General features: G+C 39.5%; 1 protein-coding gene across 2 annotated transcripts; it reads left to right on the top strand.

Annotated features, from left to right (window-relative positions):
* Window positions 1-1,053: 1,053 nt before the first annotated feature.
* dcaf4.L (DDB1 and CUL4 associated factor 4 L homeolog) lies at window positions 1,054-15,135 on the top strand. Of its 2 annotated transcripts, none has more exons than XM_018231078.2 (14): window positions 1,054-1,197; window positions 3,631-3,726; window positions 4,424-4,515; window positions 5,322-5,476; window positions 6,021-6,103; window positions 6,420-6,522; window positions 7,312-7,455; window positions 8,305-8,354; window positions 8,525-8,607; window positions 10,144-10,242; window positions 11,179-11,276; window positions 11,438-11,617; window positions 11,705-11,819; window positions 14,854-15,135. In XM_018231078.2, exons 2-14 carry the CDS (start codon window positions 3,659-3,661, stop codon window positions 15,060-15,062), a joined length of 1,479 nt encoding a protein of 492 aa, XP_018086567.1. In that variant the 5' UTR covers window positions 1,054-1,197; window positions 3,631-3,658; the 3' UTR covers window positions 15,063-15,135. The 2 variants fall into 2 exon arrangements, with proteins under 2 accessions (XP_018086567.1, XP_018086566.1); XM_018231077.2 differs by having other exon boundaries at window positions 6,018-6,103.
* Window positions 15,136-15,280: the final 145 nt, after the last annotated feature.

The following is a 15,280-nucleotide window of genomic DNA, read 5'->3' as shown; positions in this document are numbered from 1 at the left end:
GGCCACCTGCGAGGAGCAGTGCAGTTTGACCCGAACCCGCCGGTAAATCTGCGAGTCCCGCGGGAGTGTAGTTCCCCAGTCTGACCCACACCCAACTCTAACCTGCAATTGTTGGCCAAATTTCAATCCGGTGGTCAATGCGCAGGTCATCGTGACTTTTGGGTCAACCCGCACATCACTAGTACTGGCATGTCTGGGGTCAGTGCATTGCCTGGAACTTGTTTTCTATAGTGGTATTGCTGGCATGTCTGCAGTGTTGGACTGGCCCACAGGGATACCAGGAAAACTCCCGGTGGGCCCAGGTGTCAGTGGGCCCTCATGCTGCTAAACATTTGGCTTATTTCATGGCCATTCCCTATTTCTATGAGAATAGTATGGAACTATTCTCTGAGTTATAGTATGGAAATAAAAGAGAATAGGAGAATAGAGGTTGACTAAGGAATGGAAGAAAATAATACTTAGAGTAGGTCCCTGGTCTAAAGGTGTTAGGGTGGGCAACTGGTCTAAGAGTTTTTGGTGGGCCCCTGGTGTACCAGTCTGAAACTGCATGTCTGGTGTCAGTGCATTGGACAGATTGTATTTTCTGTAGTGGTATTACTGGCATGTCTTGGGCCAGTGCATTGGACACAACCGGTTTCTTTCATTGGAGTTACTAGCATGTGTAGAGTTAACAAACAAAAGTCTGGCTGCCGATTTCCCTGTAAGCCCAGCACGTGCCAATTTCCAGCATTAATGGAAACTTTTATCCGGGAAGTACACACACACGGACACACTGTTACACATTTTCCTGCCAACAGGAAACGAAATTTCCTTAAATCCGCGTATGTAATAATGCAGTGGCAGTTGTTCTTGTGTTTGTCTGCGTACAGTCGGCCATTGTGGCCGCTGCTCTGCTTGATTCCTGCCGACGACCTCAGGCTGCCTCCATGTTTGTCCCAACAACCTGCTGACACTAAACATAATAAGACTTCCCAATGATTCTGTGTATGAGGCGTCTAGTGTACGCGTCCCGTACTCACTACTAGTAGCAAACCTTTCTGTCCTCCAAGCAGCAGGTGGCAGCGGTGCCTATAGCAAAAGCTGAATGTAGAAGGCGACGCACGTCACCACTCTGGCTGCGGCCCCCTCTCTATGGTCGCACGTGCGTATGTAATGCCCAGACTGCTTCCTGCTCTGTGGAGGATTTATTGTGCTCGTGTGAGTATTTTCTGTGGCTGCGGGTCACGTAATCTCTCTCTTCCCTCCTCGCAGCTTCTATTAAAAAAACACTTTGCATTGCTTTTATCCCCAGAATTGTACATGTACAGCACCACCACTGCCACTAACTGCGGCCCATAATCAATTTAAACGTCCCTTTAATATGAGTTTAAATGTAGGGGATACCTTCAGAGATGTCAGGGGTCGCCTCCAACTCTCCAAGGCTTGATTTAGGTTTAGAAACTTAGGGCCCCACAGCATCATAACCGACCCTTTTTCAAGAGAGTAGATGAGAACAAATAGTCAAAGCACACACATTTATTTATTCTATATATGTATCATGCTGTGTAAAAAGTGGAGTGAAGTATTACTGGTGATGTTGCCCAGAGCAACCAATCAGCAATTAGATTTCAGCAGTAAGAAAACAGAAGCAAAAATTTGGTTGCTACGAGCAGCTTCGCCTAATGTTTTGCTCCACAGTATGATAAATAATCCTTTTGGGGCTCGTTTATAAACACTCATGGCAACCAATCAGATGATTGCTTTCAGCGCTCAACCTGCAGCTGACTGAAAAAAAGCTCATGACTGATTGGTTGCTATGGGTTACTTCCCTGCTGTACATTTGCCCTGTGTTTATATATGACTCCAACAGGCCCGGACTGGCAATCTTGTGGGTTCTGGCAAATACCAGAGGGGCTGCTGTACAGCTCCATAGAAAGTTACCATATAGTGGGCTGTTTGGGCCTGTGTACTTGGAATGACAGGGCCTATTTTGACTCCCAGTCCAGGCCTGGACTCCAATTGTGCATTCCAACCTGCAGCTCTTATCTGACTGTTAGACTACAACTTCCCAACATCCCACCAGTGGTCAAAAAAAATGTTTGCTGCTGGCAGTTGTAAGAGGTTGTAGTTTGGTTGACACCAAACTTAAGCAGACCATAGAAATACAATATCACACTGCACAATCCCTATTAATCAAGCATAGTATCCCTGTGTCGTGCCAGAGCAGTCGTGTTTTAGCATCAAAATGGTTAAATGGCACAGCTCCTGTTTTGCAAAGGTTAACTTGATAGGACACTGATATAGAAACTAAGATGTTGCATCCTTTGGTGACTTCTAGCTGGTAACTTACAAGAGTTCTTGAGTTTTTGGTGCTTTGCCATCTTTATATATCCTTTTATATAATTTTTGTATATACATGCTTTGTCTTTTTTATATAGTAAAGCTAAAATATTAAAGGGGGTGAACCACCCCTTTAATACGTCCTTGATGCTTTAAACTAACCCACAGACTGTATGGAAGTGTGTGTCACTGTTGTGCTGAAAAAAAATGATTGTCTATTGAAATGTTAACTGTTTTACTGCTGGCAGAAAGGGTGTGGTTAAATGTACCTACTGGACTGCTTGGTGAATTGGTGAAAACAAATCAAATTTTATAAAGTAGAATGTTTTTGATGTGTGGCTGTCTGTGAGTTCTCTAGATTCCCTAGGCTAGTTTAGGATGTGACTCTGCTACATCCTAACCTCTATGGATCGAGAGATTGAGTTTTGGAGTGAGTAACCCCTTATTAGCCACACTTAGGGGCAGACTTATCAAAGCTTGTGTTGTGTTTTCCTGAAAATGCTAGTTTTTTTTGACGGTAGTTTAAAATCAAAAACTCGAAGTTTCTGTGTTTTATAAACAAAAACCTCAAATGTTTGGGGTTTTTGTAAAAAAAAAAAAAAAACCTAAATTTTTTCAAGTTTTATTATGCACCAAAGCTGAAAATAGATCAAATCCAAAAATACTCCAGCGAAAACTTGTCAAGATCATGCAGAAGTTAATGGCAAAGGTCCCTTGAATCATTGGAAGATGTTTGTAGCCTTCATGATGTTCAGGTTTTTTCAGTGGGTTTCGCTCGCAAACTCCATTGATTCAAGCAATGTGATTTTTTTCCTGCAAAAACTTGATTAATTTTTTTAAAAAGTTTTAAACCCGAAATTCACTGATTTAAGATTTTTCCATTCAAGTTTTTTCTTAAATTAGAAACCATTTGAGTTGTGAGTTCATTCAAAGTGTAATATACCTCACAAGCCTCTAAAACTCGACATTTGATAAATAACCCCAATCATTTATGTCTAAAGTGGCATTTACATGACTACCTACTTGCTTGTAAATACACATTATAGACAGTGGAAGTGGGATAACAGTGATAGAGATACTAAGGCCTAAATACAAACCTTTTATTTACTCCGGCATACAGTGTATATTTCAAAAGTATTGTAATTTTCGATTTTTATATAGTTAATATAAAAATGTGTTTTTGTGCTTACATGGGGATTTGACTTTTATGGTATTTAACTGTCTCTGTTTAATGAGACAGGACTACTAAAGAAGGGCTTTAATAAACCATAACCCTGATTTATTTTATCTCTTTACCTTTGTGCAAACCAGTATTAAGTGAAATCTCTACTCTGGTGCAATGGGCCCCAAAAGGGAGAACAATCGCAACTGGAACAGAAAGTACCAAGGACGACGCTTTCATCAAAGGTGGCTATGTTTTGTTGAAGTGAGTTCAATGATATAGTTGAGAGCAATGCTACAACCTAAAATTGTTAGGCACCCCCAGTAGATTACAGTTGCTTACTTGAGACCCTGGGCAAGTATTGGATTTTTACTATTGAGTGCTATTTTTATATCTACCATGGTTACCTTCCCATTGTTCTGCTGATGGGAAGGGAGGGGGGTGATATCACTCCAACTTGCAGTGCAGCAGTAAAGAATGACTGAAGTTTATCAGAGCACAAGTTAGATGATTGGGGGCACCTGGGAAATTAATGTCAAATTTCAAAATTAAATATAAAAAAAACAGTTTGCACCTCGTTTAACTAATGCGTTATCCCTTTAACACAACTGCTGAGCGTATTGCATGGCTGTGACAGACAGCATGCAGGTTTTATAGTGATACTTCATTAATTTTTGGTTTCTAGCAGCGGTGGGGAGAAATGTCCCTGAACCTGTCAGCAGTCATTTAATTTGATAAGCCATAAACCCTTCAGCTACTATATATCTTACACCGTTACACAGAGCTTATATAAACAGGAATTTTACTGTTGAAAACATGTCGTTAGGTATTTTTTTGCCATAGAGAATATCTGTATAGCTTTATGTATGTTGTGTATTGTTGATACAGGCACTAAAAGTAAATGCTCTGTTGAACTCATTCATATTGTTTTGATTTGAATAGGTTTCCATCTGAGGCATCTCAAAGCTCCACCGAGTCAAACATAATGGATAGAACTTCATCTGCCAGCTCTTCCCAAGCATCCGCTGTTCCAGGTACATCTGTTGGAAGAAATCTAGGATAGCAGTTTAATGCAAATGCATTGCATTTATCATCCATGGAAAACTAAAACAGGAAGAAATTGCCGTATATATTTTACCTCTGCATGTATTTCAATGGGAGCTACAACATGTAGCTGGCCACTGCTCCTGTATAAACAATAGCAAAAAAAATAAAATAAAGTTGTGCTCAGCACTAAATTTTAAGCCATTAGACGGGTGCAATGGGGCTGTGACACATACAGACAAAGACAAAAGGTCCTCTGCCCTCAACCCATTATCAATATATCAATGACACTGACACATGTTGTGCATTAAGATACTAAAAATGCCCTTCTTTATAACAAAACAGGGATTGTGTTTATAATGAGTGAAGGATAGTGTGTAGATTGCTTACCCTAATCTGCTGCTCTGCTTTTTGCACTTTGAAATAGCTCTTTGCAAGTAGTCTTCTCTTTGAAGAATGCAAATTTAAATAAGTTATTTACAGCAGGAAATACTGTAATGCATCTCCAGAAGCCTGTTAAATTAAGGCTTGAGCATGGCAGTACGTGCTTTTAAGAATAAAGTCAAATAAATGAAAAGTTTACTGTTAGTTCTAATCAAAAACACATATCCATCTGCAAAGCAGTTCACTCTATATAAGCATTTGCTTAAAAGGATTCTTTTGCACATACATTAAAAAAATATATTTTGATTTTGATTTGGAACTCTGTAACTCTGTTATATAGCCTTGCCTGAATATAGATAATATATGGTACACTTATTCCTGTACAAACCCTCTTTCTGTACTTTATCTGTAGAGCTTCCAGGGTTTTACTATGATCCAGAAAAAAATCGCTACTTCCGCATGCTCCCAGGCCACAACAATTGCAACCCTCTAACAAGGGAAGGCATACAGCAAAAAGAAATGGAATGCAAAAGACTTCAGCTCCTTGAAGAAGAGAAGAATAGAAAAGTTAGTGTCATGATACTGAAAAGGAATCACAGAAGCAAATGAGTGTCATGGGCTTTTTGTATCAATTTCTGCATCTCATATTTCCCTAGTAACTACAACTCCTAGCATCCTATCTTTTCTAGCCTCCCTTTCTCTTCTAATGATGATTGGGACCACCAGAGCCAGTACATGCAGTTACTGCAATGTAGGTGGAGTTGTATTGACAACAGTATCTTATAAATGTATCTGTCTGCTCAAGCGTGAATAATAGTGTAATTTCATTATTATATTGCCATCGAACATGCTACTATAACAAATAATTGCCCTAATATATGTTAACAGTTGGACAGCACTGATGTAAAGTAAACTATGCCCCTGTATAGTCACGAAACATAAATGGTAAGTGAATCTTTCAAAATACAATTTATTATTCTTTACTCCAGTTCTTTCTCATTATCCATGATGTAAGGGGAGAAATAACATTGTTGCAAGAAAATTAGGTCCTGCTAGTGAATGTTGCAATTACAAATGATCCAGATACTTTTTTTTGTTCTCTTTTAAGCAGAAATTTGTCAGACCTGGATTAAATCCTGCTGTGTTGCTGAGAAAAAGACAGCTTGGATTGGTGCCTTTCACAACATATTGTAGGTGAGAATCTTTTGTGCAGTATCTAACCTGCCAGTTTGACAGCTTCCAAATTATTTTCTTGAAAATATTGCATTCAATTTTATATAGACAAATATAGCCCACGCAGGTTGTTGTTATCACATTTATTTATAATGCACCAAAATACACCTGTTATCTGCAGCCATAGCTTTGCAAATGTAGTGCCATAACTTGGAACTGTGACCATGTATTATTTATTGGTATTAAAACAGATTATCCCAATTGTTTATGATTATAAATATTAACTAGTGGCAAAGCCACTCAGAATCCAATGGCATACCAATTTGTTTTTCTCTAGGAGGATCCATGAAATGAAAGTGAGCTGTATGCAAAGAAAAGTGGTGAACATAAACAGCCCAGAGAGAGAAGGGGGAAGAGTACGCAGGTTTGAATTCATAATGGTAAGTTCATACAATGGATAGCAAATGCTGTAATAATGGTGGCATTGCAGATATGGTCTATAAAATAATATATGGAATAATTTACACTTACTTTATAGTGAAATATAAAGGTAGTACAGAGGAATTCTGTGTACGTGTCAGTGAAAACTCTTATAGAACTCCAAGATGAATTCCAATATCTTCACATTTTTAAGTCGATATATTATGTTTTTGAATTAATCATGGCACAAGTGACATCATTGAGGAATTATTACAACTGATCACTAAAAGACTGTGTATTAGTGAAAAAAAGTGAGATTTTTTTTTCTTTCAGAAAAAAAGATTTTTGTTAGGCAAATTAGTTTGTGTCAAGTTCAATATTTGTTCAGTAGTTATGAGTAGGTTGGGAATATCTCAACCCTCTGCTGACCCTAATCTGCTCCTTCCCTGCCTGCACAAAATCTTTTGTGAAAAGATGATGTATTCAAATGCAAAAAATATTTTTGTGTAGGGATATCCTAAATCCATAGTTTGAATGGATGCTGAATAAATCCAAATTAATTTACATATTCAATTTTGATCAAAATCACCCCAATAATTGTATAATTTGAAGAAAAATGGTTGCCTTTGTTCACAAGACTGTTGGGGTTGGACTACAGTTTGGCTAAGCACTATGTAATGAGCTGCAGAAAGTACTGAGCATTGTCTAAATCCAGTATTTGGTGCGTCCATAGTTTTATGTGAGTGATGATTTGCATACAGTCATGGGATAAAATCTGCATGCTAATAAAGCCTCTTCTCATTTTTCAGGCAGATTCAGCCTCTGAGAGAATATTTGCAGTGAATGATGGGGAGTATGGATTTTGCAAATACGGCCTGCTAAATCTCAATGGACTATGGAAGGAAGCACCCACAGTAGAGCGCCAAGATCACACATACATCTCACACCAGAAGGTGCTAAATCTAATGGAACCTTTTGTGCCAATGTTTCTTGGGGTTGAGTTTTTTTCCCTAATGAATAAGACTGCTTAACTCTGCTTTCCAGCTTGTCTAACCATCTTCTGCCTGCATGTCTCGTTATGTAGTAGTAGAAATATATTTATTTTCGCTTCAAAATACCCAATAAACATTATGGGGCCCATTTACTTAGTTCGAGTGAAGGAATAGAATAAAAAAAACTTTGAGTTTCGAATGTTTTTTTTGGTTCTTCGACCATCGAATTGGCTACTTCGACTTCGAATTGAACGATTCGAACTAAAAATCGTTTGACTATTCGACCATTCAATAGTCGAAGTACTGTCTCTTTAAACAAAAATCGTTGATCGATGGATTAAAATCCTACGAATCAAACGATTTGAAGGATTTAATCGTTCGATCGAATGATTTTTCTATTGATCGTTCGATCAAATGAATTGCGGTAAATCCTTCAACTTCGTTATTCGAAGTCGAAGGATTTCCATTCGGCAGTTGAATATCGAGGGTTAATTAACCCTCGATATTCGACCATAAGTAAATTTGCCCCTATATGTGTCCTTTCAATGTTTTATAATTGTGTAATATATGCATACACAATTGCAGCGTAATCCCACTATAACTGCTAATAGTATGTAGACTTTATTTGTCATGAAATTTGGAATACCACCTTTAGAGTGCTAGGGAATGGAAAGGTTTCGGTCTTCTTTGATAAAGCAAAGACAAGAAGCTTTGATAAAGTCTTTGCTAAATCCATTAAGATTTATTTGAAAAAACTTTCACTTTGGTGATATTTTGTATTTTTATTGTGTGTTTTTTTTTCCACTGCAGGTGATTGCAGCATGTTGGGCATCAGTGACTGGACCTGACTCTCACATTCTGTATCCTCTTTATGGCAAAAGAAAAAGCACTTATACATCTATTTGTATAAAATGACACTACTGTCAGCAACTGTATGTCTGGATAACAGATCCTATAAGTAAACCAATGACCCATGATAGAACAATATTAGCTTGGCTCTTCTGTATTATAGTCCTTAATCTCAGAATAGTGTTTGCCTCCTGGAAGCCGAAGAGACTAAAGGCTGCCTCAGTCTTATTCCAGCTTGCATATTCAGGAATCTTGATGACTCTGGTACCATTTTACTTTTTATCTGCCAAGTTAAAGTCTGACAAATGTTAAAATATTCCATTATTATTTTTATTCTACTTTGACATATCAACCAGTTGTCCCATTAATTAGACATGATAAGGTTTAAATAGAAATTCAACCTCCAGCATCAAGGGCCCTACCTGAGCAGGTGTTTTCCCTCTCACTTGTGTGTATCATAGCTGTTCTGTTGCTTGCCTTTACTGATTTACTGTTAAAAAAAGCCAGCAGTGTTAGAAACACTGAATTTATTTTTTCATTTGTCCCCACCTGTTCTTGTCCAATGGAAACATATAACCATTTTCTGGGTGCAAACCATTATCTTGGTATAAAGGAGTTTTACAGCACTGTATGCAGATCTTAAAGGAACACCAAATTTGTTCAATTAATCCCCCCAAAACAGCTATAATAAGTAAGTCATATTTCCCCTTGGAGATTTTCAAATCTTTAGCTTGAATTTGACTTTCAAAGTGCCCCATAGGAGCCATTAAAAATATGCTCACATCATTACAAGCTGTCTGAAGGAATAGAAACATAAATTTAAGCTCCGGTTTAGGGCACAGAGGAATTCAAGCTGCCCTCGCCTTTCTCCTATGGGGCATTTTGCATTTCAAATTTTAGATGAAGATTTGATAAAAGCCAAGGGGAAGTAAGCCTTGCATATCATTATAGCTATTTTGGGGGAAAATAAGTATTAAAAAAATGTGATGTTACTGGTTCTTTAACTTGGTCTACTGTAAAAAAAAATTGAGCCACATCTTTTCAATTCCTTAGCATAAAAAATGCTAGCGAGTGATATAAAATATTTTTAGAACAGTTTCCTAACTTCAAGGTACACAACTTTGTTTGTTTTTATAACTGAAAAATAGATAATCTTTAACAATGTAGTTATTTAGGCCTCTAAACTTGCCCTCAGAGCTAGCTGCCTACCCAGCAGCGATGCCTATAATGCAAAGTGTTCCAAAAAGAGGGCATTGATTGCTCAACATCTTCTTTAGAAATACAATAAATGTCTGTTAAACAAAGTCCATATTTTGCTGTACCACTTTATGGCTTTTGTTGTGTTTTTGTTAACTGTTATTTATATAGCACGGACTCATTTATGCAGCACTGATACAGAGATTATACCCTATTCACAGCATTCCCTGACCCAGTAGAGTTTACATCTAGGGTCCTTACCATATTCACACACACACACACTGTGGTCAGTTTTATTTGGAGCCAGGTGACGTTCCATTTTGTTTTGAGAGAAAATTAGAGGACATCCATGCAGACACAGGGAGAACATACAAACTTGTAGATAGTGCCCAAGCCAACATTTAATTCAGGACCCCATCACTGTTAGGCAGATTTTCTACCAACACTGCTGCTGACTTTTCCATATTTGGCAAGACAGTTCAGAGTATGCCTGCCCAGCAAGCCCACGCAAGTTAATCCTCGGATAATAAAAATAATGGGGGTATAAGCTGAAATAGATTTTAGATGATCGTTTCAGATTAATTTTGATCTGTGTTTTGTTAGAGGATGACTGCTCAGCGATACTCTACAAAGTGAAAATCTCCGATGTTTGGTCATGTGCGTGGTGCTCAAACCCTCAAATGGAGAGTAGCTATTCTGCAGGTAAGGATGTCTCCTCTAACACTTTCAAGTGAATATGCTCATAAAAGAATTGCTGTGATTATTATTCATGTAGAACTGCATGTTACCCTCTGACTCCTAGCTAAGCCACTGTACAGGTTGTCTGATGATATTTTAGTTTTCTTTATAAAACATTAAGATATGAGTATTTGTATCAACCATTACAGGCTCATCTTTCAGTTACGGGCTACTGTCACATACAGCATTTCCTCTTCCCCTTATTAAAACTGATACTCCCATTACTGTGTGTGTTTAGTTATAGGCATAAATGATCGCTGCCTGTGTATACTAAATTAAATACTGTTGTCATATAGCGCTAGAAGCCAAGCTGAACTAGAACACTCTAAACTAGTCTCCTAAGGAGGTCATCTGAGAATATTCCAGTGTCGGACCAGACCCCTCTCCCCATCAGTTTGTACAAAAAGAACGTTTTCCTTAGGCGCAGCGCCATGTCGGCATGCGCGCAGGGCCATTCATGCAGGCGCACCGAGCGGCACCTTTCAAGCAGGAGCGCCGAGCTTCACCCTCGCGCCAAGCCCTGGACAGGAGCCCCCCAGTCCGACCCTGGAATATTCTCATTCTGGGACTCTAATCTATGTCTTGAATTAGTATTTTTAGCTCCTGGTGTCCAAGTTCTCTTCTGTGTATATTTAAACTCAAATGCACTAGCTCATTTATTAACATTAAACAATAAGTAGTCATTATTAGTGATTAGGCGAATATATTCGGCAGGCATGGATTTGCAACGAATTTTCACGTTTAAAATTATTCGGACGCACATTGACTTCAATGCATTTCACGAATTTTTGCAGTTTCACAAATTTTTCCGCCGTTTCGCGAATTATTCGAAGTGAAACGGCCCAGATTTGCCCGTCGCTAGTCATTATTTTCATAGAATTTTTTTTGCTTTTCTTTAAGGACTAAAGCGGCAGATCTGGTTAATAAATGTAATTCCGGACATCCGCAGCACTTTCATAACAAATAGTGATGTATTGGCTCAGCAGTTTGCTACTAAGGTGAGTTTAAAAATTGAAGGATCTGAACCCGGATTGAAACTAGGGGTAGGAAGAAGAGGCATGTGCCTAGGGCACAATGATACTCTCGTAATACAAACTCTGTGCAATATACAGGTAGTAGGAACGTAAGTAACCTTATGGTGGAACATTTTTATTTGCAGACATTGCTGCTGTACAATGGTTTGCGCTCAGGAGAGGTTTTCTCCCTTGACTTCCGTGTACCTACCACATGCCCAGCTTCCTTCAGAAAGGCCACGTCTTTCACTCAGAACTCAGCTATCACCTCTTTACGTCTTCTCCAGGATGAAAACTACTTGATGGTGTCAGACATGTCGGGGCAGGTACATTGCAAATGAGGGCCTTGTTTTCACCAATGGAGGTTTTTTTTTCCTTTCCCATTTATTTTATATTTGTGCTTCCATCATCAGATTAAACTGTGGGATGTGAGAATGCAGAAAAGTGTGAAGCACTACAAGGGGCACAATAACAGTTATGCAATTCTACCATTACACGTGAAAGAAGATGAAGGGTTACTAATGGCAGGTAGGAATATTACATTCATTATTAGCAAGGTAGCTCTGTTTGTCATGTAAAATTAAAGTCAATGCCCAAAGAGCTGGGGGAGATGCCTAAATCTTTGGTACCCCAGTGATTATAATTGCTTACCTGAGACCATGGGCCAATGCATCTGATTGCTGAAAACCACACTGCCTAATGTACTACTGTAGGAGTGCCATGTCTCGAATTTCTTCTTCCTCGTCCTTTTTATAGTCTGGTCTGGGTGCATATGTGCGGTAAAGTGAATGCCAAACTTAAAAGTAAAAAGTTGGCTATTCGCTCTACTGCAAATGTGCACCCAGGCCAAGGGCACAGAAAAGATCCAGGAAGAAGATTGTGACGTGGTGTTCCTAGAGTTGTTCCCAAGAGCATTGGTCCAGATCTCGGGTAAGAGATTATTATAATAAAAACTGCAGTTCCTACCACTCCTTCCGTTGTAGGAACTGGCACGAGCAGCAGTGTATGTCCAGGGTGTGTGGGCAGCCTCAGGCACTTGTTTCTCTCAGCCCAGCAAAATAAGGAAGTATTAATGCGAATAAGCATCTTCCCTAAAGGCCCCCATACACAGGCCAATAAAAGCTGCCGACAGACTAAGTCGGCAGTGTATTGGCCCGTGTGTGGGACCATCCGACGGGTGTCCCCGATCGATATCTGGCCGAAAGTCGGCCAGATGCTGATCGAGCAGGTTAAAAAATCCCGTCGGATCGCGGCTGCATCTTGATGTGTTCCCACAAACCGACTGCCCGTTTGGCCTCCATTCTGATCCGATCGTTGGGCCCTTGGACATATCAGGGAGAGATCCGCTCGTTTGGCGATATCACAAGCGGATCTCCTTGTGTATTACCACCTTTAAAGTGTCTACCATAACCTAATGCCAAATCTTTAAGGTTGTGGACCAACAGGAACATAAAACCGCAGAAACTGTGCTGCAAGGTTTTTTTATTCACAACATGTGGGTCGAAACATGTTGTGAATAAAAAAAAAACCTTGCAGCACAGTTTCTGCGGTTTTATGTTCCTGTTTGTCCACAACCTTAAAGATTTGGCATTTGCATTGCTTCTTATTTGAGACAGAAGCTGTGGCGCAGGAGCTCTATCGTGACACTGGTACAAACTTTTTCTTCTTTCTACCATAACCTAAATGGTGTCTTTTTTTGGTTACTTATTTTTTAGGGATGCACCGAATCCAGGGTTCGGTTCGGGATTCGGGCTTTTTCAGCAGGATTCGTCAAATCCTTCTGCCAGGCTGAACCTAATCCGAATTTGCATATGCAAATTAGGGGTGGGGAGAGAAATCACGTGACACTTTTTGTCACAAAACAAAGAAGTTACAAAATGTTTTCCCCTTCTCATTTGGTTCGGTATTCGGCTGAATCTTTCGTGAGGGATTCAGGGGTTTGGCCGAATCCAAAATAGTGGATTCGGTGCATCCCTATTATTTTTCTTAACCTAGTAAGTAATTCACAAGCTGTGTACTTTAGTGTGGTAATATCGATCCAGTTTAGATTTTTTTTTTCTTGCTTTTTCCAATTATGATATCATATTGGATGTTTTTAGTAAGTCAGAAACACAACAATGGTAACAGTAGCATGTCTTAATAGGCAGAGTACATTTGCAGAGTATACCGTTACAGTATCAGTGTAATCATGCTTAGCAGTTCAATGTAGTAGTTCTATGATTCATGAATGATATTCAACAATTGGAGGGGTAAGGTGGGGGGTTCAACAATTGGGGGGGTGGGGCTCGGTAAGTTTATTTCAAGGAAGAGAGGGTTTGGGCTGGGAGGGAGGGATGGATGGGGAAGAAAGAGGAAGAGATGAGAAGAGAGAGAGAGAGAGAGAGAGAGAGAGAGAGGAAAAGAGCGTTGGCTGTGTAGTGTAGAAAGCCTAAAGAGTGAGAGGGGATTGGTTGGTCTACATCCTTACGTGTTCATTAGCATTTTATATTCATCAGAGTCTTTGAAGATAGCCTTGAGTACCCATTTAGCTGTAGACTTTGTGACCTGTTCAGGTGGTGATGTGGAGAGCTCCTCAAATCTGAATAATTTGTTTATTTTGTTTATCCAATCTTGGACCCTGGGGGGTTGTGTCTGTTTCCACAGTGCGGGAATCAACAACTTGGCTGTATTTAGTAGGTGTGGCTCTATGGTTGATGGGAAATGTATTATTGGCTTGTTCAGGTTGAATTGTATTGCGTATGCCTGGTCATCTGGTATTGTAGTTTTGATTATCTATTCTGAGAGGTTCCTGACTTGTTGCCAGAATGGTTGGATTTTAGGGCAGTCCCAGAATATGTGGAGTAAGGTGCCTTCTGCTTGGTGGCACTGCCAGCATTGGTCTGTTGTTGATGCCATATTTTGTGAAGTCTGGTCAGGGTAAGGTACCATTATGTAAGTAATTTATAGTTGGTTTCTTTCATTCAACAACAGCTGGAACTGGTCATCAGAGTGCGGGTTATTGTGTTTGCTTGTGTCTCTTCCAGGTTGTTTTGCAAGTCTCTTGACCATTTCTGAAGGTACTCCAGTTGCAACAAGTTGGGTGCTGATTGTAGAGGTTTGTGCAAAGAAGATAGGTTAGTTGTAGGTTCATCTGTGGAGCACAGGGATTCAAATGGGAGCAACGGTCAGTTAAAGGCCTGGGCTCCATCTAGACCGTGGTAGTAGTGTTGTATTTGAGTTAGTAAAAGAGATCTGCTGTAGATTACTGCATATTTTCCTGAAAAGTATAAGTGAATCACCTGTAGGTTATCATATATCAGCCATTTGCAGAGTTGTGTATTGCTGAGTCCTGGCGGGAAGACTGGTTTGTTTATTATTGGGAGTCAAGTTTAGATTTTACCTTTGTGCACCTGCAGTATAATTGGACATAACGTCTCCATAAAACCGAGCTTCTGATAAGGAAACAGATTCAGCCGTTTGCTGTGTATCAGTGTTGCCACAATAGGGATCTGAGTTTTTAAAGCTTGTATATTGCTCTTGACATACCTGCTAAATAATGTGTGTGTATTGCTTTCACCCATAGTTGGCCAAGACTGTTACACACGAATCTGGGACCTAGAGGATACCAGGTTGCTGAGGACTATACCTTCCCCACATCCAGCTGCAAAGGACTCCATTCCCAGTGTGGTTTTCTCTCCTTACCTAGGAATAAAGGGACACAAGGTCCCTGGCCTGCTCATGGCTGTCAACAGAGACATGTATTTGTATAGCTATAACTCCAGTAATCTTTGATGTGAACGGATTCCAGTGCCACAATGTAATGTTTCCAGTACAGTATCTTATGATAAACAATTGGGACACTGAATGAGCAGTAATGGTTTTCTGAGAAAGCTTGCCAGTGTTTACTATCTACTATTCTCATTGTCTCATTGGAGATTCCAACGCTCAATCTTTTTATTTTTTTAACACCAAAACACCCTATTACTATTATTTCCATAAGGGAACTGTGC

Source organism: Xenopus laevis, chromosome 8L (genome assembly GCF_017654675.1).
Source record: "Xenopus laevis strain J_2021 chromosome 8L, Xenopus_laevis_v10.1, whole genome shotgun sequence".
In the NCBI taxonomy this organism is placed as follows: domain Eukaryota; kingdom Metazoa; phylum Chordata; class Amphibia; order Anura; family Pipidae; genus Xenopus; species Xenopus laevis.
This window is presented reverse-complemented; position numbering and strand designations above follow the sequence as displayed.

Bases quoted from the DNA above. Each gene is read 5' to 3' on its own strand.
- dcaf4.L (XM_018231077.2), top strand. From the start codon at position 3,659: ATGGGCCCCAAAAGGGAGAACAATCGCAACTGGAACAGAAAGTACCAA. The intron at 5,477-6,017 runs GTTAGTGTCATG...TTCTCTTTTAAG, and splicing joins AAGAAGAGAAGAATAGAAAA to CAGAAATTTGTCAGACCTGG. The intron at 8,355-8,524 runs GTATCCTCTTTA...ATCTCAGAATAG, and splicing joins GGACCTGACTCTCACATTCT to TGTTTGCCTCCTGGAAGCCG.